General features: G+C 39.9%; 1 protein-coding gene across 1 annotated transcript in view; it reads right to left on the bottom strand.

Moving 5' to 3' along the window:
- LOC126651122 (uncharacterized) overlaps window positions 1–21,157 on the bottom strand; it is a 63,547-nt gene extending 42,390 nt beyond the window's left edge. The window contains 17 exon segments of the mRNA XM_050336693.1: window positions 222–329; window positions 1,165–1,183; window positions 1,185–1,303; window positions 2,015–2,129; window positions 3,285–3,507; window positions 4,006–4,142; window positions 4,612–4,768; window positions 5,323–5,360; window positions 5,972–6,064; window positions 6,277–6,437; window positions 7,785–7,848; window positions 8,431–8,473; window positions 9,419–9,459; window positions 10,688–10,819; window positions 11,157–11,293; window positions 19,142–19,214; window positions 21,131–21,157. Of these exon segments, the coding sequence (XP_050192650.1) occupies window positions 222–329; window positions 1,165–1,183; window positions 1,185–1,303; window positions 2,015–2,129; window positions 3,285–3,507; window positions 4,006–4,142; window positions 4,612–4,768; window positions 5,323–5,360; window positions 5,972–6,064; window positions 6,277–6,437; window positions 7,785–7,848; window positions 8,431–8,473; window positions 9,419–9,459; window positions 10,688–10,819; window positions 11,157–11,293; window positions 19,142–19,214; window positions 21,131–21,157 (1,687 nt within the window).
- Window positions 21,158–22,835: the final 1,678 nt, after the last annotated feature.

The raw sequence follows: 22,835 nt of genomic DNA, 5'->3' as shown, positions 1-22,835 counted from the left end.
TCCATCCCTATTTCCTTTCCATTGTCTGATGGTACCTTTCCTTCTTATCACAATCTCAAGCAAAACACTGGCTATTCCAGTAAAATCAAATCACTTGATTTTTCTGGTGTGTCCCATACCCAGAGACTGAGAGCACTAGGATGACAGAAAAATGCAAAAAATGAGAAATGTGAGTGCAGTTACCCTATTAGAGGGGCCTAGAGGAGGATACTTTGATTTACCAATTTCGGTCACTTTGTCTTGGGTCCACCTGTGCCAGAAGTCCTCTGAATTGTCAGCTGCATGCCAGGCATCCAAGAGGTTTTTTGAGAATATACTGCTCCACATTCCTACAAAGTGGGAGAGGCATAATAAGTAGTGTTGAGGTAAACACAAAGAAGTTCTTTTAAAAACTGCCTTCTCTTCCTTCCACAGCTCTTCTGTAACTTTTTCATATTTCTATGCAATTTTTGCAAAAGTCCAGACATCTATTTCAGTGATAGGTCTAACTCCAAAGGTAAACATATTTCAGAAAGAAATTCAAAATCTTTTCCCTCCTAGTATGTTTTACCCACAACATTTTTTTTTTTAATTTTACATTGTCATTTTCCTGTTTTCATTTTCATTTTTCTGCTGATAAAGGAATATTTTCAGCCAGCTCCTTCTCTGATTCCCCTCTTTCTTGCTCCATTTTTTTTCTTTTTAACATTTCCATTAGCTTCCACAAAATCTCATACATTTCCAAATTTGAAAATTTTTTGCAAGCTATGGAAAATAGTGATGCCTCAAAAGCACTCACAAAGGTACATGACAATTTATTTGTAATTTTAGTTTCATTTTATCATAGTCCACACAATAAAACCACCTTTGATAGCAAGGCAGTTGAATGAGTCTCAGGAAACAGAGAATTTAGAATATCCTGAGTTGGAGGGGATCCACAAAGATCATCAAATCCAACTCCTGGCCCTGCACAGGACAACCCTAAAAATTACCTGATAACAATGGCCAAACTTATCTTGAACTCTGTCAGGCTTGGTTCTGTGACCACTTCCCTGAGGAGTCTGTCAGCTGACTGATCCAGTACCTGTGCTTCCACGTGCGTAACAATGGATTTATGGGGACTAATTTCCCAAATCCCTGGTGTTTGCATTAAAATCTTGCCACTCCCCCAGGCATGTGAGTCACCTTGCATGAAACAGATTCGAGGACTCAGGGAGCTTCTTCATCAGGCGGCCCATGAAGAACTCACTGCCAAAATCCTCTGCACGAATGAAGGCGCCATACTTCAGGAAGCCCACCTCGTATGGTGTGAACTCCACCCACTCTGCCAACATAAAGCACCAACAACATTAGCTCCACTACCAAAAATAGTGCAGTTGCCAGTCTTGGAATAAACCCTTCAGGTGTCGGGTCTCGTGGGTAAGCTGGCTTAGCACACGCCCTGAGTAAACCCTGCTGACAGCCACTTAACCAACTATCTCACTGTCTACGGGTTTGTGAAAGAGCAACACCAGACTAAAAGAAAATTTTAATTCTTCTTTCTTTTTATCTAGTAAGTACAAATGTTTCTCATGAAAGGCGGACTAGAACACAGATTGATTGCTCTTGCTTTTATTGCCTTTATCCAATCATTAACAACATAGCATCGTAGAATGCTTAGGTTGGAATGGACCTTAAAGATCATCTAGTTCCAACCCTCCTGCCATGGACAAGAACACACATTAAGCAAACATAAAGCTCCAGTGAATCCCTTTCTTTAAGAATTCTTAGCAGTCCTGAGACTGTGTCACAGAATTATGTTGTGTTATTAGTCTGAAGTTAACATCTTAATATACCTAATCACATGCCAAAAGAGCTTACAAAATACTGAACTGTTGCTTTCTATACTGTGGCTGCCTGGTTACTCTTTACATTTCGGAACAGTATTTCTCTGGCTTGGAATGAGAATTTAAAACAATTCATCGTTATTTATAGTATCTCCACAGTGTGTCTCCTTGATTGAAAATATAGCTCTTTTACAGAATTGAAACATTACCTCTAAAATCTTTGGTGGAAACTTTGTCCTTGACGTTCAGAGCAAGGTAGATGGGCAGAGGGTTCTGTCCTTGATTCACTGCCTGACGTTGATCAGAAAGTCTGTGGTGGCTTTTCTGGAAAAAAAACCCAAAGAGTTAGCTGATTATCAGTTCTTTAAAGACATCACCTTATAAAATCTGCCATACGATTTTCCTCAATTTCCTCCTGAATTTAATTCCATGTGCTTGAATAGCAGAGGACAAGAAAATCATGTTAGCAGGAATAACTTTGGCTAAGATAACCATCCATGTTTTGCATTCAATATACACTGACAGCAATGAGCTGCTTCACATGCTGTTCTAGTTTTACATTTTTAAATGTGAGTTAACAAATAGCGCAGATCTGAGTAATTCAGCAGTTATATACTTCATCTATTAATCATAAGAGTTCTTCAAGGCAGCATGTTAATAATCCTTCTAAGCTCTTTTTGAAATACTATATTGAAAATGAACGTCCACAGAGGAAAAATCCTTGAACTGTCTAATACTAAAAACTTATACATGAAATGGAGACTTTGAGTATAATGCAGCCAAATTAAATTCTAGAAAATTTTGCTATGCAGCACTGAGGTTTGAAATACAATACGAAATAGGATATGAAATGAGATTATTTTATTTTATCTGTTTCCTCTAGACAAAATATAAACCGTGTTTACAGGATTTAAAAATAAAATAGCTTTTTCTCCATCTACTGTCAGGCTTCTAGTTTACATGGAAAGTTTTTCTTGCATCATTACAACAAAATTAGAAACTGGAGATCCTGAGAGATCAAATTCAAAGTGGCTGAAAGGCACCTCCAAAATCCCAGTTTTGGCAGCTAAGATGTCTCAGGAGCTCTGGATCTATAGAGTTTCTTATCACTAAATCACAAAGTTCTGTACATATGGTGTACGTCGGCAGTACATTCAAGTTATGAGTGCAGCTAGTGTAAAAACATGGGGTCATAAAAAGCACCTAAGAACCTTAAAATTTTCTTGAACAGATACAGTGTTAATTAGCTGGTTACTTTAGAGATAGTCTGAGCATTCCTATGTTACACTCAATCACACTTTAGGCTCCAGCATAGACATAATCTCTGTATCCAAATTATTAATGTAAATAAGTGGCATTCTGCCTACATACCTACTACAGTGTTATTGACCAGGTTCTCTTCCTAGGGCTTTAATTTCTTGTAATAGTCATAAATATTAAGTCAACAAGTTTATGAGAAGAAAGATGTATAGACATTACCCCATCATTCAACATGGATTCAATCATGAGCCCCCACAGATCAATGAAAGAGGTTTTATGTCCTGCTTGGGTCCTTTGGCTCAGCTCTCTGTAATAATTCCTTAGACTTTTCAAGCAAAAAGCCCCCATCTTGCACTTGGCTGCTTGCTTCCGTGCTTCAATTATTACTTCTCCAAGATCCTTACGTGACCAATCGGCATCTTCATATAACTTTGTCATTGTCCTGCAGGCAGGAAACATGATGGAAAACAGGGGGGAATGAACAAGATCCTTTTGAAGCTCAGAAAATACACTTTGCAGAGCTTTGGGTACTTACTGTTTTATCTTTTAGTTACTCTCCTCTTTGAGCTTACTTTGAGCAGAAACGCAAGTCTAAAGGCAACTAGTCAAAAATCACTTGATCTGTGATCCAACACAAGCATCTACGCCAGCTGTCTATGCTATTTCTGTCCAACAGTAAATAACCATAAAACACCATTTTTGCATAGGATTAAGGATGTTTGCCTTTCCAATAAAGTCTACTCTTTTGGTTAGGGATAGGTTACTTCAATGACGCCAAATGTATGATGCACAACAGTCCTTTCGTAGATGATCTTGGCATTCATAGCCCAAAGATGGAAGCAATAACTGAATTCACCACCTTTACCCCAAGACCAAGGTAAAGCATGGGTTTTTCTTAACACAACAAGCTCCAAGGAACAGTATCAAAATGTCTCCTCACCATGTTGTGCCAGATGAGCCACTGATGTATGAAACACAATCCAGAACACGCAACTTTTGAAGGCCCAAAATGCTGCCATACATGCCAGTGAGTGCTCTTATCCCACATCCTGCTGTGGTCACAGCCACTATAGGCACCTGTTCAAGACAAAAGAGAGGAGAAAGCATAGATGGAAAAGTGGCACTGAGGAACAAATAATGTCAAAAGATTACAGAAATGCAAAAGTAACATCTAAACAGTAGTAAAATAAAATGCATATATTAGAGATAAAGCAACATTGCTTTATAAAGTTGCAGGGCATCCCTGTGGAGTATATTAGATCTTGGCACTTCAGGAAGGATTCTTACGAAACACAGACCAAAATTATTGGTTTGAAGCTCCTTCAAATGATTCAGTTGAAAGCCAACTAGAAACAGAAATTTTGCTCATCCAAACAGACAGCTGAACTCTCCAGTTGAGATGATTCTGGTGGCAAACAGTGCCCTGGAGGAGAAGCTGCTGTCAAAAGTCCTCCCTCATTCAGACGGAGCTAAAAAATCACTCCTCATCTTCAGGCCTGAGAGAAAGGAGAGAGAAAAATCCCCCAACAGTACCCTTCCTGGTTACCTCATGCTCTTGCAGATCTTCCTCCAGATGAAGAACATCCTTTAGTGCAGCAGCAACCACCTTCTTTCGGTTTTGCAGGAAATTCTGTTCATCAGTGCAGAGGTCGAACCCCAGTCGGGCATCTAGGTTTCTTGGCCTGAAACACAGACCCTGAGTCCTGTGACCAGGGCAAAAATATTCTTATTGGGGACAACTCCAGCTGTGCTTATGTGTGTTTACAGACTAGACTGTGGACAGTATAATGTAATAAATGAGAAAGAACAACACACTCCTGGTTTTATTTGCTCATATAATTATTTTTTCAAGTTTTAATAGTTGCTGCCATACATGCCTATAACTTGGCAACCACTGTCAACAGACACTACAGCTGAATAGGGAAACAGCTACCATGCCTTGAAGTCATTTGTATAATTCAGAAAAATCATTTCTTTTCAAAGCTGCTCTATCCATCTGTGGGCACAATAGCGCACACAAATCAAGATCTATTACTGAGATGCACTAGCAGCTTGGAAATTTGGAGGAAAGGGGATCGATGATTTAAATCCCCATCAATGTGAAAAGGAGAACCTGGCAAATAAAAACCTACAATAATGAACTCACATATCTGCTTACACCTGAACTTGCAAAGACCCCTGCTGATTTCAAATGAGCTGCGTGTAAGAGCAAATGTCTCCTTGTTAGTGGATCAGGTCTTGCTGGAGACTCACTTACCATTCACTTGCCTTTGTGTACAAGTCAATTGTCCTGTCCTGAAAATCACAATACAGAGAGTGTAAGCAGTGTAACCTGTGCCTCCCTCCCCCACTCCGTCTAGAGCCTGAGTTTCCCTATCTTGGAAGTATGCAACACAGCTGAAGAATCTGGTCAGCAATGGTCGGGGCGGTGAAATAGGCCATTCACAGAAGCTAAGTGGCGTTAGGGCTCCTCAGCTTCTCATATTTTAACCTTCATTTTCTGGGAGGATCATTGAAAGCTGGACATCTGAACCACACACATATGGATGTTCCCTGTTTGATCTTCTGCTTCAGGTATTCCCTTTGTAAATGTATGTCTTACTCGTCATATCCATTACTGTTAGCTTACATACTATGTTGATGAACATACAAATTAGGCATGTCCTGAGGAAGTTAGTTTAAACTCAGAACAAGATTACACAGGGTATGACTGGAACTACGTGCAGAACAAAAGAAAAAATAAATATTGCACAATTGCAGAGTGACTGTCATTCACACGTTACACTGTAGCATGCTTCACGTCTCACAGCCTGCTTCATCCCTCATGAATCACTGAACTGTAAGACTAATCATCCATCAAACTGATGGTGTTGGGCCACTTTGTGTTAAGAAAGACTTGTTCTCACCTCTGCTATTGTTATTTTCTCTTGTATAGGAAGCGAGTTCAGAGGCAGAGTCACAGACTCATTCATATCCCTTTCATTTTGACTTGATGTAGACTGGAAAAATGGATAAGAGAAAAAAATAAACAAGACAGTTACTATTATACAAGAAAAAAGGGGAAAAAAAGAAGTAAAAGCAGTCTCCCCTGTCTCACTTACATACATGCACTTATCAATTCCCTGCATACACAGATCCGCACACAGATCTTAGTGGTCCCCTAAGAGATACACAGCAAAGAGCCAGCTGTGTGTTAGTGGCAATTACATACCCTGCTGAGATGCCTCCGCCGCGGTAGAGCCACGGTGAGCGCCGACTGATGGTACTTGATGTAGTGGAACCTGGCCGGGGAGGTCGGGCAGAGACAGGAGCTCAGTGTGTGGGTCTGGGTTCCTTCATATGACCCATCCACAGTTAGCGCAAATTTCCTCTCTGAAGCAAAAGTGTTTCAAACTTAAATTCTTCAAAAAATTGGGGTAATTTCTTCCCATGGTAATGTAATATATGTTTTTCTTAAGTAATTACTTCATTTTGACACCCAAATTATAGGAAAAATAAATAGACTGACTTATCTGAGGGTTTCAGCTTTAGAGCCGGTGTGCAGAACGTACCATACAGCTTTAGCACTGCTGCACTTACATATATATGTGATTGCTGAGACTACCGCTCTATTCATTAGGTAAGGATTCACAGCTGATAACAGTTTCAGAGGAAAATCACACACTCTGAAATTTTCAAAATACCAGAAAAATATTTTACTATTGTATACTGTCTTATTGCTGAGAGGTTTTGAAAATTCTAGACTTCGGGGAAAAACGTGGTTTTTTGTAGCAGAGCAAAACTCTCTCCGGAATCAGTAAAATCTCAGTCCCTCTATCATGTTTCCCTTTCCTTCAACCTGTAACATTTCTTTTGCAATATTCCTAGCACTTACAAAAATTATGCCTGGTGGTTTCCTGTCTTCATGCAGTAAGCCTCAGATACGTCTGTTCAAGTAATTAAAAGTGGTCTTTATGTAGAATATCAGCCTAAGTTCAAGGTGAAATATACACTGTAAATCCACACACTCAAAAGTATATAATCAGCCTTCAAAAGAATTATCCCACTCAAGCATCTTCAGTCACATCTACCAAACTTTTTCACTGTGACAGCTGAGTACAACTGTATCATCCACATGTTTAAGCAATGTGCTGAATTGGGGTCATCAGGAGATGTCAGAACAAGATGTTTGGAAAGTTGCGTAGGAGGTACACAGTTCCACAAGTTTGGACCTGACTTGGTAACGATACACTGCTTTAAGTGTGCAACAAATGTCTCTGCTAATATACTGTGAGTCTTGTGTTTCACCTAGTGGCATATTTAATATTGTTATACCTAAAGAAATTTTATGAAGTTAGATGGTATAAGAGGCCTAATCCTCATTCTGTCCATTTCCTTTTTCTCAGAATCCAGAAACAACAGGAGTTAGCTTGAGTTTAGGACTCAAAAAATTCAATTCCTTGAACAAATACTTTGAAAAAATTGTAAGCATCTGGCAAGATGTTATTGCAGAGGGAAATATTTTGTGGGGAAATTAGACCACATGCTCATCACACGACATTCTGGAATAATCTGTATATTTTTCATCAACTAAAACCCCCTGCACAGGCCACTAGCATCAGTGGGATTTTGTCTTGCACCTTAAATAATTTTAAACGAGGGTGTTCAAGTGTAAAATACTGAGTGCTTTTATCATAAAGTGGCAACCAGATTTGCTCATTAAGTCAGTGAAAGGCTCACCCATAGTGTCCTTCCTTATCCTCCCACCGTTAACCTGCACGTCCAAACAGGAAACTTCACGGGACTGTAAGAGAAAACCAGGGCAAGAGATAAAGGCATTTGCTATCAGTAGAGCTCTGCCTCCTCCAGTCCCTTGGATCACAGGTCTCAGGGCATGCACCTCAGGGGAGAGGTAAGGGGCTGTAGAGAGCCCCCTACCAGGTCTAGGGAGATGGGATCAGGCTTCCACATGGGAAATAACAAATCATGTAGAGATGAGAAAAGAGAAAGGATATGCTTGCTCCTGCCTGGAGGAGCAGCCCTGGAAGGGCCTGGGGGAGGACTGGCCACAGGAGAAGGCTCTCCAAACAATGCTCAGTCAAGCTCTCCCTGGGCAGATGGAGGGATGTCACACACCTGAGTCCAGCTCAGTTTAGGCAAAGGCAAGCACTGGCAGCAGCTCACAGTTTTCGCAGCTTCAGCCTCTCCCAGCATGAGTCACTAGCTGGGACCGCGTGGGAAAGCCAGTGCCAGCATCAGCTTTATCCTGCCCTCTTGGCCAATGCCTTCATGCCACCATATGGAGCAACTGCCGGGTTCCTTTAATGCTAGCTTTGCAATAAACATTCTTATACAGCAGGGAAAAGGATTATGAAATAAAAATTACCACTAAAACTCCATTAGTAACAATGTTTTCAGGAGGATCTGGACTGAAAGACAAAATGGAAAACAACCAATTCAAAACCAACACACTCTTCTTTTTCTTTTTTTTTCTTTTTTTTTTTTAATCTCTTCTTTAATGGTTATTTCATTATCTTTAAAAGTCCATCTTTGTACATGCAGCATGGACAAACAGTATCAGAAATTCTACCTGCACATTCAATCTATTTTGCCTCTCACAGGCTTGAGTCTGAACTTTAAACAATTTCTGGACAACTGCTGAACAGAGGAGCTCCTCACTGTATCAGACAGAATTGTTTCCTGACACACTGAAGAAAATTTACACCAGGATGGAATATTTGCAGGCATAATTACACTATTGCCTCATATAGTTTGGTTTGAACCTGTGGGATCAGAGCTAAAAAGCTGGTGAATTCATCCAACATGCCATAAAAAAAGTGAAAAATACTATCATTTACCTTAAAAATCAACAGCAGCACTAGGACTGATCTACATCATTCTCTCCATTAACTGTACGGCCAGCACAGAAACACAGTGAAAAAAAATTTTTTTTAATCTATTCCTAAAACAAATTCCAAGCATCATTTTCCCATGATCTTATGACAAAGCAAATATCTGGGATCCCACAAGTAAGGAGTAAGAAGAATTTTAAACTTAAAACTCCCTCCTGTGAAGAATGCCCCTCTTGCAGCCTGGTGAGCAGTTGCCATCAGGGACATCTCTATGCCCCCATCAGCACCTGTGCTCACTTTCCTGTATGTCTGGATGCCTGGTGTAGAAGCATGCATATCATGCAGGGTCATGCACCCCTTCTCCATTAAATGCTCTACACAAGCATTTCCTGAACACCCAAATCTACCCTCTGCTTTATTCAGATGGTGACAGTGTTAGGGGGCTGCATGCGTAAACTATGTTTTGTATCAGTAACATCATGTCTCTACCTTACATTTGGTTGCCTATTTCACCTCACGCACCTGCTCTCCATTGTGAATTCAACCTCCAGCTCCTCTTTTCCCTGCAAAAGAAAATACAGGCAGTCACAGCAGGTTGGTCTTCCTGCAAGGAAAGATACCCTACAGGAATCTGTGCTCTTCAGGGGTCTCTATAAGCCAGTGTCCACCTCTTGTTACTGCATATGCCACAACTTTATTGATGTTGTATCTGTCATACTTCTAGTACCACATACTTCTAGCATCATATCCATTAATTTAGCAAACTCCTAGTTTAGATCTTTGCAGGACACACAGAACACATACTACAGGGCCTCTTGGCAGCTGCTCCCCCCTGCGGCAGTCTTGGGTTCCCAGCTCCCACCTGCACTATTCCACAGGCCACTTACATTTCCCCTTTTCTTTCTCCTCCCTTGGGTTCTCACATTCCCCAGTGATCCTTAGCATGAGTGAAGGTAGATTTCTCCAGTTCATATAAATCATTCTGACCCTCTCCCAGCCCTCACTCACTCATGCAGATGGGTCTAGTGGCACGTTAACATGGTGGCACACTTGGTTTTATCAAGCCCAGGGTGTTCTGGAGGGTGCACTTTGGTTGGGGGTTGTTTGTACCCATAGACTCTTTGTGTGCTCATCTTTGTCTTTTGTAATTGCTTGTCCCTGAGATTTTCTTGCTCATTAGAGGTTTTTACGCAATTCCCATCATCTTCTTGCCCTCCTAGTGTAAGCACTAAGGAGAATATGGCATGGAGAGTCAGCTTTCCAAAACAGGTATGGAATCAAATCGACACTCACTCAAGTACTTCTAGGCCTAAACACTGCCCTTGAAACTTTAGTATAAAGTTGTCCCAACCATACGAAATTGAGATCTGATGAAAACCACAATTTTTTAAATAGTTTGGCTCCCAAGTGTTATGTTCATTTTCTAAATAAGCTAAAAACCACACTGGGGTTGGGTTTATGACTGCAGATCATTACTTTTGTATTAGCAAAACATAACACAGAGCTCAGAACCACCAGTTACAACTGAAAAACTACTGGATAAACTCTTGATATTTTGACATCAAGGACAATTAAGTCCAATTACATTGGCCAGCTCTTTCTGTAGAAGCAGTATCCAAAATTTGCTGTAATTACAGAAACAGCTGTAGGTATGAACCCCTGAAACAGATGGACATACTCAGGTATGGACAGTGAGAAGGGCTTGTATGGGACACAGTAGAGGAAAGTCGAGATAACCATATTCTCACCTGACTCCTCCCCCTTTTCTTTGTCCTTGAAATTTATACATACCTGTGGATTCAGCTGGAAACTTAGCTGAATGTTTTCCCCAAGCTGGATTTTGGAGACATCAAAGAATACAGTGAGGAGATGGTCATCCTGAGTTACACTGTCCTCATCACAAACTTTTAGCTCCAGAATGTTCTGGAATAAAAAATAATTAATTAAATAATTCAGTAAGAGAGGTTTAACAGACATAACCTGCTACAGATATTTCATTTTAGCTGAACAAAGTTGAGAAAGAAGTTCAAGAATGAACAAATACAAATATTGCAGTTGCTCTCTAAATACTCTATTGACTAGGTAGGCAGATACAGTCTTACCCAGCCATCAAAAGCTAAATAGGTACAGCAAGAGAGTGTGGATATAGTAAGAGAGTGTGAATACTTTTTGAGGGAACTCAGAAAGACCCACAGAGTGAAAGGGCTATAGGGTGTATTTGATATCTGGTAAGAATAGCTGGAGGTATCTGCACTCTTACCTTAACCTGACTCTGAATAGTGAAGTGGAATGTTTCATTCCATGTTGGGTTCTTGCTGTTCTGAACTGTCTTGGTGCGGAAATGCTGCACTGAAGCTGTTGGCAGGCTCAGGCTCACATAGCAATCAGACTGAGTTACTGTTAAAGAGAGGGAAAGCAGGAAAACAATAAACCAATTAAACAATCTAGTATTCCCACAATGGTACACTGTGTGAATTTTTAAGCTCAGTACATAAAGCAATACACAGAATGCAGGCCAGCAAGCTAACTGGAGCACCATCGGTCCACTAGTAGACAACCATCTTGCTTTACTATTGAGAAAACCTGGCAGTGTGCTTTTCTTGAGAATCACATTTTCTAAATTCCTGGAAAGAATAACAAATGTTCAAAATACGCAGTTGCATTGCTGAAAAGCCATCCATATGCATAAGGGCCTGTACACACAGCAGTATCACAGGGCTGGGCACCGTGGACCTTAGCAGCTGTGACAGGGGCTACCAGATGGACAGAGCCCAGCTCCCATACACTGGGCTTCCACAGGTAGGCATGAACATGCCTCAGCATGTCTAGAGCAACTCTAGCTTTGTGTTCTGTCTTGTCTACTTTCTGGAGCATCCTTCCTTTTTTCTAGGATCTCTGGCTGCCAATGCAGCAGGGACAGGTGCTCCTTGCATTGAAGGTTCCCATGAAGCCCCATTGCTGTCACAGAAGACACATCTTCCATCAAGGTATCGGTTCTCAGTCTGTTTTCTTCCCTTTTGGAAATTTAAAGAAGGGGGCACATAGCGCATGACAGACCTCAACAACACAGTTTTCTTAAAAAAAAAAATTTTTCAAGAAAAAAAATTTCAAGAAAAAATTAAACTGCTTTGGGGATGAGAGGAACTGAATTTAATCTCCTGTAAGTGGTTTAGAATGAGCACAGGTAAGAAAAGCATTGAAATGTTGAATAGTTTGATGGCTAACATTTGCTTTAAGAAACAACTGTCCTGAGGCAGGGTTTCACTAGTAAAACCATATAAAAAATATATATTGCTTAATGTCACTATTTTCTTCTGCATTTCTGCGCCTTAGCCAGCACAGTGAAGGTATTTGCAACACTAAATGTGCAGGTGAAAGCTTGTCTGTGTTTCCCAGCACAAAGAGCTGATGTGGCTTCTTTGCACAAAATTGCATTGCCTTTGCCTCCACTGGAGGTGAGTTCAGGTCATAAAGTTCACCTATCAATTTTAAAGTTCCCAGATATAGGGAGGACAGTTTTAGTCTTCTTTTTTTTTCCTTCCTCAGCTGAAGAGGTCAGTTGCACGCTTTGGCTTCCCACCTGAGCTCTGTCATAAGTGATGGATCTTCAGGGCCAAAGCTTTTGTATGAAACAGTCATTAGGAGAAGTCTGCAGTGCTCATATCATCAACAAACACTTTAATTCTAAGATCAGAATAATCTACTTTCTAATATATTTTGTCATCATTATTAGGAAATAAAAGACAAATGTAAATAATGAGATTAACAATCCTGTAGACCCATATTCAGAAGTGAGGGATGATCACCCTACAGAACACAGTCTATTGGTTAGGGATGACAACCTACACAAGTGCCAAAGACGGCATGGGGAGTGTTGCCCATAAATGCCAATTCCACTATTAGAATTGTATATCCTCTATTTGTAATGCCATGTATTCAGCATTCCTGCCATTGCATAGCAAACAAACCTGAATAGCAGCAGCACAGGCTTAAGTCTTGTCACACTGAGTTTTACTGGTAGACCTGATTTGGGAAACACAGAATTATTGTCTTGGCCCTTTATTGTCTCCCCATCTGCAACTCAAGGGTTAACAAAGCCAGCCTTTTTCTGACCCCCACCCTGTCTCCTCTGAGTCTAAAATCATCTTTTTTTATTATTACTATTAACTCTGAACATAAAAAGAGTAACTTTGACTGATGAAAGTAGTTGTTGTATATTCTAAGATACATGAATTTTACAAAAATATCAAAACACATAGACATCACCTGAGCTTCTAACACTTCTAATAGCTATCAAAATTCTCTGCATATACAGGAAATGTCCATATAAAAATCTTTTTTGGCTCTTGGGAGATCCAGACTGATACTAGAACAGATTGTTGTTGGCTCTTGTCCCTACTAGAAGACCAGAAGAACCAAAATGGATAAGGCTGCAGGTGAATCAAAGTTTATTTCCTTGACACTTCCCAAATAGCAACACATGCTCTGACTACTCTGTTGCAAAGAACAAAGTACTATTTTGAAAGTCCATCAATTATTTTTTTTCTGTAAGTGATCAGTGTCTGCTATTACACTGTGTCATACACCTATAAAAAATAACTACATGTCAGACAGCAGAGATCTGACTTCTCAGTTAGATCTCTGACTTTCTCTGGGGCACTTCTGACCCAGCCACTAAACAAGCACACTTCCCTCTTCCCACTTGCCAAATGTGTTTGGTGACATGTTTTGTACTTCACAGGTGTCCTCTGAAACCTAATTACTTCATGTTCATGATGTATTTTCCAGGTGTTATGAGGGAGGCACTTAAAACACCCAGGAACCTTTTTTTATACATCTCTGATACCCCAGACCCATACTCTGCCTGACCAGCTCCAGGTGCAAGCAGATGTGAGAAATGGCAAACCACAGCATATCCTGTGCCCAAGCTGGTTGGTCATGCCACAATATCCCACTGCCTTTCCACGTACACATACAAGGCTCCCATTGCCAGCCACGTGCAAGAAAATCATCATCTCCCTGGCATGTAAGCCTAACCACACCTAACTACAGCAATTATGCTCACACAGTATACAGACAGCAGAGCATCACAACAGTGACCTGTTGTGTCCCTCCCCTCAGCCATGACACATGACCAGCCATCAGAGATGCTTGAGGCAGCAGCTGTGGTATCACTGTGGGGCAATATCCTGCCAAAAGCAGGTGTGGCAGCAGGTATTTATGAAAGCACGGTCTCTTCGTCCAGTTATTATGCTAAAAGTCTAATTATCTTCCAGGATAATAGCAGGACTGGATCTTAATTGTGCTTTACCATTAGAAAGCATTACAGCAACGTGACACATGCTAAAAAATGCCATAGCCCCAGCACCATGTTGTGTCCCAAAGAGTAGGGCACCAGCAATTCTGGCTCAAGCTGAAATCTCACCTGTCTCACAGAGAGGTCAAATTCAAGGAGGGCTAAACAAACAAACAAAAAAATTAATTCCACCTCCTTTTTTGATGATAACAGATTCAACATCCAGCCTGCCTGTAACCGGGGCAGAAGCTTCAAGCATCCTCTCCTCTTGGACTGCCTTTAGCTGCTCACTATTTCTAAGGGGTAGATTTTTCATTACTGTCATGGTATAGTTCTTTTTCTTATTGTGGTGAAAGAATCTGAACCAAAATGTGGTCTCAGACACTGGTCTCAAACACTGTTTGCTCTGACCATCATCTTGATCAGGTCTCCCTGCATTTGGATCTACCCAAGTCACAAAATACATCACCAGCTGAGAGAAGCATTTTTCTTCTTCCTCACACACTGTGTAGGTGAGTAGACACCTGGCTGAAGGCAAGTGGACAGGCCAGCATTGCTGTTTTCTAGAGCACAGAATATTAGATAATTTACATAATTAAAACTTTTTTATATTCTTTTTTTTAAATAAAAATGGGAGTTACTTCCATGACAATAAACATCTTCCTTCTCAAGGCCCTTTATAGTCAGACTATCAGAATTCATTCTGTCCTGGGAGATCAGTTCCTGTCTCCAGGGAGCACTCAATATTAATCTTCTAATAGCTAAATTTCAACAAAAAGCTTCCACACTTCCTCCCACCCTGCCCTTCACACTGGGTGGAGCACCTTACAAGTATCCCCACAGCAGTATCAGTAGTCTCATTTACATCCCTCCTTAAAACACCCCTTTGCTGACATGTTGCTAAACAACCTTACTGTTTCTTTCCCATTTTCCCCCTTGTTGGGCTTTATAAGTCCACATCCTCTGATTTTATAAAAGTATTTCATGCAGCACCAAGAACAATAGGCTGTTGGTGTGTAATTGTAAGTGCTTACATGGTGAAGTAAGTAATAAATAATAATGAAACAATAAGAACAGCACAAGAACAGAACACCAGAGGAAGTCTGCAGGTTCCTGCAATAAGTATCACATTGGACCATAGTCCCTCAAACAATCATGTATTTCACTGATTATATTTCTTTTCAGGATCTCAAGGGCCTTTACATGAAGTGATCTGTGGCAGAACTGCTACTACAATGCTGTAAAAAAAATGTTTTTATAAAAATGTAAAATATACTTTACAATTTTATAAAATATAGTATCAAATTAATGTCTTCTATTAGAAAATCTAAAACTTGACATTTCCAAAATTAAAAAGCACAGTAAATAAAAAAAATCCATAAAAGCTTCAAATATACCATTTTCTTACTAAGAAAATGCTGAAGAATATTTTTAACTACACCAGTCAAAGTTCCTTTAGTCTAGGGCCCACAGGCAGTGCCCACTGAGGGATCTTGGATATTTTCAGGAAGCAGAGAATGGTATCTTAAAATTACTCAGCTCAGTCTCCCCATCCAGTTACCTACTTTTACCTTGTTTACACCCTTAATACTGTGTTTCCTTTTCTTTTACATTAGTTAATTCCACTTAGTGATTTAGTTTGTCTGCAGTATCTTGTTCTTTAGTCACTTTGACTTTTTTTTCTTAGGGAAGGACCTTTGGTCTTGTTAAGGATGGCCACCAGTGCCAGAAGTAAATGTATCCCATATTTAGTGATGGGTGTCTAAGGAAGAGTATAAGAGGGCAAACATCATATAATGCTCACTCAGCCCTCATAGTTTAAGATTCAGAGACTTCATGAGCCAACCTTCACTGGATTTTTTCTTTCTATGAACTTGTCCAGTTTCCATCCAGTTTCCACCTGCATAAACTTCCAGCATTTGTCATCTCATACCATGGGGAGTTCCCAAACAAAAAGTCATGTCCTTCTATTTGTTCTGGAGCTGTGGTGGTTGTCCAAGGTCTGTGAGAGGTTGAGCTTGAAATCTGAAATTCTCAGCAGAGAAAGTCATGTTTTTAAGGGTGGGTTGGATTGGTGCACATCCAAGTCTCACCCCATTAGGGAGTTTGGATGCATATGGGACACACACCCAAATCTGGGAACTGGCAAGTGTTCACAGGTCCAAGGATATCAAGAGGCCTAATGAGCCTGATGGGATGTGGGTGTACCCAGTGGGAAACAGGAATGCGGAGAACGCAAACAAGGCACTAAATTAACAGGTGTTATCAATTATATCAGCTATGCACCAATACACAAGTGGAAATTATTATTATAAATTACACACTGAGGGACGAGTGGGAAAAAGAGACAAAATAGTGCAAAGGTGCATTAAGAAGAGTCAGGATTTAAAAAGCGGAATGAAACAATTTATATTGTCTTGGATAAAAATATTCTCTTATGCACTGAACTTCCACTAAAAGTCTTCTATTATCTATTCCATAGGAGATGTTAGTGAGGTTTTGAGATTCTCTTCTTATGAATTAACTTTCTCATCTCCATTATTGGGAAAATGGAGAAGACAGATGAATAATGAAGTCAAACTGCATGCCAAGTTGGTAGACTATTTAACACTAGTGCGAGTATTAAACAAATTGATCCAAAACCTCTACAGAAATCTAGTGCAAGGTTGGGCACAACTGCAAGAGATAGAAGAAGCCAGTTTAATACATCAAAAATCAATAATGTCACTGAAAAAAATAGGTGACAGTTGTTCTATCTATAAAACAACTTGTTCTATCTATAAAATTTTGCAGGAAAAGGAAAGTAACAGAAAAATGAGCTGGGAAACGAAAGAATGAGAAAAAAAGTCAGTGTTAGAAAAACGGTACTGTAAAGAAGTCCACTTTGCTTATGAAGGAGGGCCACATGCTTCTGAGTCTTGTAAAGTTATGTCAAGCTCATCTCTAGAGAACTGTAAAGACTAATGAATCAACAATATTGCCCTAATTTTACAAACAAACCAGGAAAATTTTGTACATATTTTTCTATCTCAAAACTCCCATTTTGCTGCTTCTCAGTGAAAATCCTATAGTTATGAATACGTAACTTGCACTAGTTTTTACACTGTCAGCAAAATTAGGCAGAGATTAAATTAGTTCATTAAAACTTTTGAAATATAGGTTTATTTTATATGATAAGGAGACTATCAATGAAATATATGACTTCTACAAGACTGGCTGCACAGAAAACCATGTCCTCAAATGGCTTAAAAGGAAATCTTTCTGGTAAATATTGCTGACAAATTTTATACTTAGTAAAATCAAACGTTACTGGAGTTAAGCAGCTGTCAGTCAAAACTAGATTCAACATTTAAACATAAGCAAGGCAATGTGCCCTGACTGGTATGGTTTTCTTTTCCTGCATGATAAATGTCCACAACAAGCAAAGCATCATCTTTTGCAAGCATTTTTTCCCCTTAATATTTTGATTGATGCTTCCATTTCAAACAGAGGATAGCTTGACAATGTTGGTGGCAAATGTCTGTTGTTTTGTTTTTTGGGCAACATACAGTATATGCTTCACAGTGTCAGGCCTCAGCCTGGAAAGCCCATGCTGTGGCTTTACTGCTGCTTCAGACCCTGTGCTGCACTACAAAATCACATCGGTCATTCTAACTGCTCTTTTAAAAAGCTTTGTGGGCTGGTGGGACATGACTTGGAAGCAGAAATGCCTGACCATTTCAGTACCTCTCCCATGTCCTAGAAACTTTCTAGTATTGTAAAGGACAGCATCAAAACATAGTAAACTCCATTGAGAATAAAAGTAGTTTCAAGAAGCATTAATCTAGATGAGAAAAAGGTGGAGAGGAAGTTTGGTAAGCTCATTATCATGCAGACAGTTTAATAGAACATGATTATCTGGGGAGATACTTAAAGGCTGTAGTTTTCCACACCTCTTTCTTTCAGTTCAGTGTGCATATTTGTACATTCAAAGAGGTTTTAGCTGTACCAAGGGATTTCTCTCCAGACTACAACTGAGCTTCAAATCTCCTTTCCACAGTGTAAAAGTAATCCTATGGGAAGATTCATACAGATTCTTCTTCCCCATATATTCAGCATCAACAAAGTATCTTGCTTCTCTTCAATAAATACTGGAGTGAGAAAGTCTTCTTCACATACCTTTGGTCTCTAGAGAAACTTTCACAGAACTTGAAGCAAGTCACATTAGAAGGCACAACAAATATCTTGTCTTGCATCTTTTCAACTGAACAGTTTTACCTTAGTCCTGTTCCTATAGAAACTTTCTGGATTCAGACCTTTTTATTTGCATAAATGAATAGATGCAAGACCAAATCAGTCATCTACGCAGACTGGAGGTGATTGTCATTCACACCTCTTTTTCTAATGCTTTGCGGTTCAGATATTTATGGACCATTAATAAACGTTTATGTAACTATAATTCCTGGACATTTTGTAAAAATAATTAAGAATAGAAAAAGCTAACTGTGAGCCCTCAATTAAGTTTTGAAACATGGCTGTGCCTATGGTTGAATCAAATTTGACAGCCCATAAGATGTCAGGTGTGAAGTCCTGAGCCCACACAAAATATCCTGTGATAGACCCAAGGTTACACAGGCTGGACATTACTGCAAGAAGGAACCATAGAAATTAAGTTCTTATTACAGTCTATCCTGTGAACAAAAGAAGACTTATTTGCAGATTCAGATGCAGAATATTTTATCCATTCTATGTAAACATGTTCTGGACTACAATTGGTGGCTAGACTTCAGTGTTGTATTGGCAAGTATGTAAGAATAAATAATATCTTCTAACTGTGCTAGCTCATCTTCAGCATACCATGATCACACATCTGATGTCTCTCTCCTTTTATAAAGTCTGTAGTGTTTGTGACACTTGGCTATATTCAGAGTAGCTTTACAAGCACAAGGATGCTCCACAAAGATACTCACACAAGTCTGCTTTCCTGGCATTTTTCATCTGTATGATTTTTACAGTAAGCAAGTTGCATGGCGAGGGTTCTGCCTGTTGAAAAGCATACAAAATGCATAGGATGAGCAGGCAGAAAGGAAGAACAGAAGCACAGTCAGAGATAACATTGAATTAAGTGTTTCAGTTCCAATCAACAAAAACATTTCTAAACGGAGGTCCTTCCTTGAGTATTGTCTTCTTCTTCCCAGAAGGTTTGTAACCAGGTGTGGCCACAGACACAAAATGTACAATCACAGACCAAACCTCTGAATTCTCCACTCTCCAATCTGAGGAAACTTGTGGTAACCCTCAGTTTGAGGTGTCTGACTCCCACAACCAATCTCAGAGAAATGTATGATAGAGAACCTTGCTGTGTTAATAATACAGCTGACACACATCTTCATCTGTGAAAATTCATAGGATGTCATATATATCCACTATATTACACAATGAACAGCAAACAATCTAGCAGGGCAGGAATTAGTAACGATACCATGGTGTAATAATGCTGCTCATGAGTTGATTTATAGCTACATAATTCCATTCTTGATGTAGAGCAGTGCTGATTTTTAAACCATGAGAACCTGAAAAGTGCCTTTTAGAGACCTATCCCAAACTTCTCAGAAGGAGTGAATGAAAGCCCCATCTCTGTAGTTATTTCTCTCTGAATAATTCAGCTCACCCAATCTTCCTCTAAGCAAAACTCTCAGGAAAGTATCAAAGGAAATATTTGCATCCTTCCTGTACTTAAAGGAGGTTATGAAAAAAGGAGAGAGCATTTTTACACAGATAGTGATAGGATGAAGGGGAACAGACTTAAACTAAAAAAGAAGAGATTTGGATTAGATATTAGGAAGAAATCCTTTACTCAGAGGGTGGCGAGGCACTGGGACAGGTTGCCCAGCGAAGTTGTGGATGCCCCATCCCTGGAAGAGTTCAAGGCCAGACTGGAAGGGGCCCTGAGCAACCTGGACTTGTGGGTGGAATCCCTGCCCATGACGAAGGGGGTGTACCTAGATGATTTTTAAGGTGCCTTCCAAGCCAAGCCATTATATGATTCTAATTTTGGGAAACCACCTAAACCTAAGTGCTTATCAAAAGACATTTAACAAACTTGCAAGGTAACTGGTTTGGTTTTTTCATCTTCTCTCATCCTAAGCAAGGATCAGACAAACAGGGTACTTAATGAGTATATAGGGGCTGAAGGTGAGGTATTTCTTTTCCCTAGGTAAGTGTCCTTCTTTAAGGAATAACAGGAGGGAAAACCCACACATTTAATGATCTAAATGACAAAAAACCCCAAAACAACAACAACAAAAAGCACACCCACAAAATCCAAACAATAAACAAACAAACCCCACAAAAACTCCAACAAAACTACACCAAAAAAACAAGAGGAGTAAAAAGGAAAGAGAAAAACTAAGTAGTGAAGCAACAAACACATATAAGAGACAGTTCATGCACACTACCTATAGAGCAGGGAGTATCACTGCAACAAATACATAGGTAAATATATAAAAATGGTCAATGTCTTACCATTCATTCCTTTATGCCCCAAAACTGTCACAAATTTAAGAGAACTATATCTAACACCTCATATAATATTAGTTTCCTGACTTTTCCTATGCACTCACTGACATTAATGACCTTATTTTTCCTCAGTGAGTTGTTTTGCTTAGCCTCATTGAGTGGAAGCAAAAAGGTATCTCTTTTTTTCTTTTTAATTGGGGATTTTCAAAATAGTTAAATTACGGCATCATTAAAGCCTTTGCAGTCCTGAAGGCCAAAACACAAAGTAGTCACAAAACCCAGACAGAAGCCCTGCTTTGCTCTCAGCTTTGGTGCTGAAGAAGAATTTTCAGAGCTGAAGATGCAAGAGGTGGAAACACCACCTCCTACAGCAGGTCCCCTCTGCTACCAAGGGACAGCCAGCTCAGCCTATTGCAGAGCCTCCTCTTATCTTTTCTTACCTCGCTTTTGCTGTAGAACAATCCCATTGTGGTCTTTTCCGCGTCTGAGCCAGGTGTGAAAGGTGTAGGTTGATGGGTACAGAGGAACTCCTTGTGCCTTAGGCTGCCGGGAGCAGGCAGGCAGGTGTGTTAGTGTTTGACTCAGCGCAGCCTCACCCCGCCACCACCACTTGAGCAATTCCCGACTCCTCCTCTCCCTCCTCCTCCTCCTCCTCGCTGCCCGGAAGGTGAGTGCAGGCTGCATACCTGCACGAAAGCGCAGGCACCCCAGCTCTGGCACTGCAGAAGGATGGTCTTTGCAGCTGTAGTTACAGGGAAATTGAGACTGAAAAGGTGTCTTCCCTTCACAGTTACAGGCACTGAGCAAATGTTACTCTTAAGCATACCCATCACTTTTTGACACACAAGGAGAGTTTGTCAAGATGCAGCCTCTTATGGAAAGGTGACTGGAATCGGCCAGGTTCCATCTGGCTGCCCAGGAGTGGGCAACAAGGAATTCTTTAGCCCAGAACAACCAAACAAACCAATGGTCAAACAAAAGACTTTTTGTAGGTTTCATGGCCTACAGGGAGTAGGTGGGTCTTTGCTTAAAGACCTATCTGAAAGAATTTTTATTGTCCCCGTCTCACCTTCTGTTCTTCTAAACTCAAGCAGTAAAACTGTCTTTCAACCAAGCAGATATTGCAGTGACATATATCGCTTGAAACAATTCCCAAAGTCACCTGTTGAAACTGTAATAGAATTTCCATTATAAAGAAAAGGCTTTAAAAGCTCACTCACTTTCTCAAAAATTTCGTAATTTTTTTGCATCCGAATTAAGGTGTTTCATTGATCTTCAAGGTCTCTGAGAGGATACATTTGTGAGAGTGAAATCAATGTTGAAATTAATGTTAATTATTCTTCATGTCTTCATATTTATAAGGCTTCACTGTGCAGGACACTACACATCATGTGAGGTGTTCCTGCCTCAGTGAGGGACGACATGAAGTGAGTACACAAGAAGTAAAATGGGAGTTTGGGGGTTGTTTTTGTCTTTTTTAAATAACCCTTGCTATTATGAACATTAACAGAGGAATTGATTTCAAAATAATTTCAGTTTACTTTGCAATGAATTGAGAACTGATTGATAAAGGCAATTTCACAGACATGAGGTAACTTTAATTTCCTAAAACATTTGACACTTTATGACATTCTAACTTAAGAACTAGATCCAACAAATGTCACCCAGATAAACTTTGAACACATTAAGGATGGAAAACTAACAGATTACAAAAAGCAGTAGTCAAAGGGAGGAAAACATTCCTAGAGGTTTAGCAAAAGCTCAGTTATAAGCCTACATGTTTTTATGACTGATCTTGAAATTAAAAAAATATATGTATCAAAAAGTCACTATTAGCACTCTGTTTCAAAAAGAAGGTATTGAAACACTGGGAAACTGAAGAGCTGCAGATTGATCTGGAGAGCAGGAGGAACTCTCTCAGAGAGGGAAAGGCAGGTTTTATATCACCCAGCAGGACACAATGAAAAGTCATGTTCATCAGGCTCAGGCTGCATCCTACACCTGCCTGGCTTTTTTCCATCCCATTGTTCAGTAAGTTTCCCCTGTGAAACAGACTGAAATATCTCTCATTTTGCTCTGTTTCATTTCCAGCAAAAAGGTCTTGGAAACCATGATACTAAACTCAAAGATATCTCTAGAAAGGAC

Source organism: Myiozetetes cayanensis, unplaced genomic scaffold (genome assembly GCF_022539395.1).
Source record: "Myiozetetes cayanensis isolate MyiCay16 unplaced genomic scaffold, myiCay2020 scf6-25, whole genome shotgun sequence".
NCBI lineage: Eukaryota > Metazoa > Chordata > Aves > Passeriformes > Tyrannidae > Myiozetetes > Myiozetetes cayanensis.
Note: the sequence above shows the minus strand (reverse complement) of the source record. Positions and strands in the feature narration are given on the sequence as shown.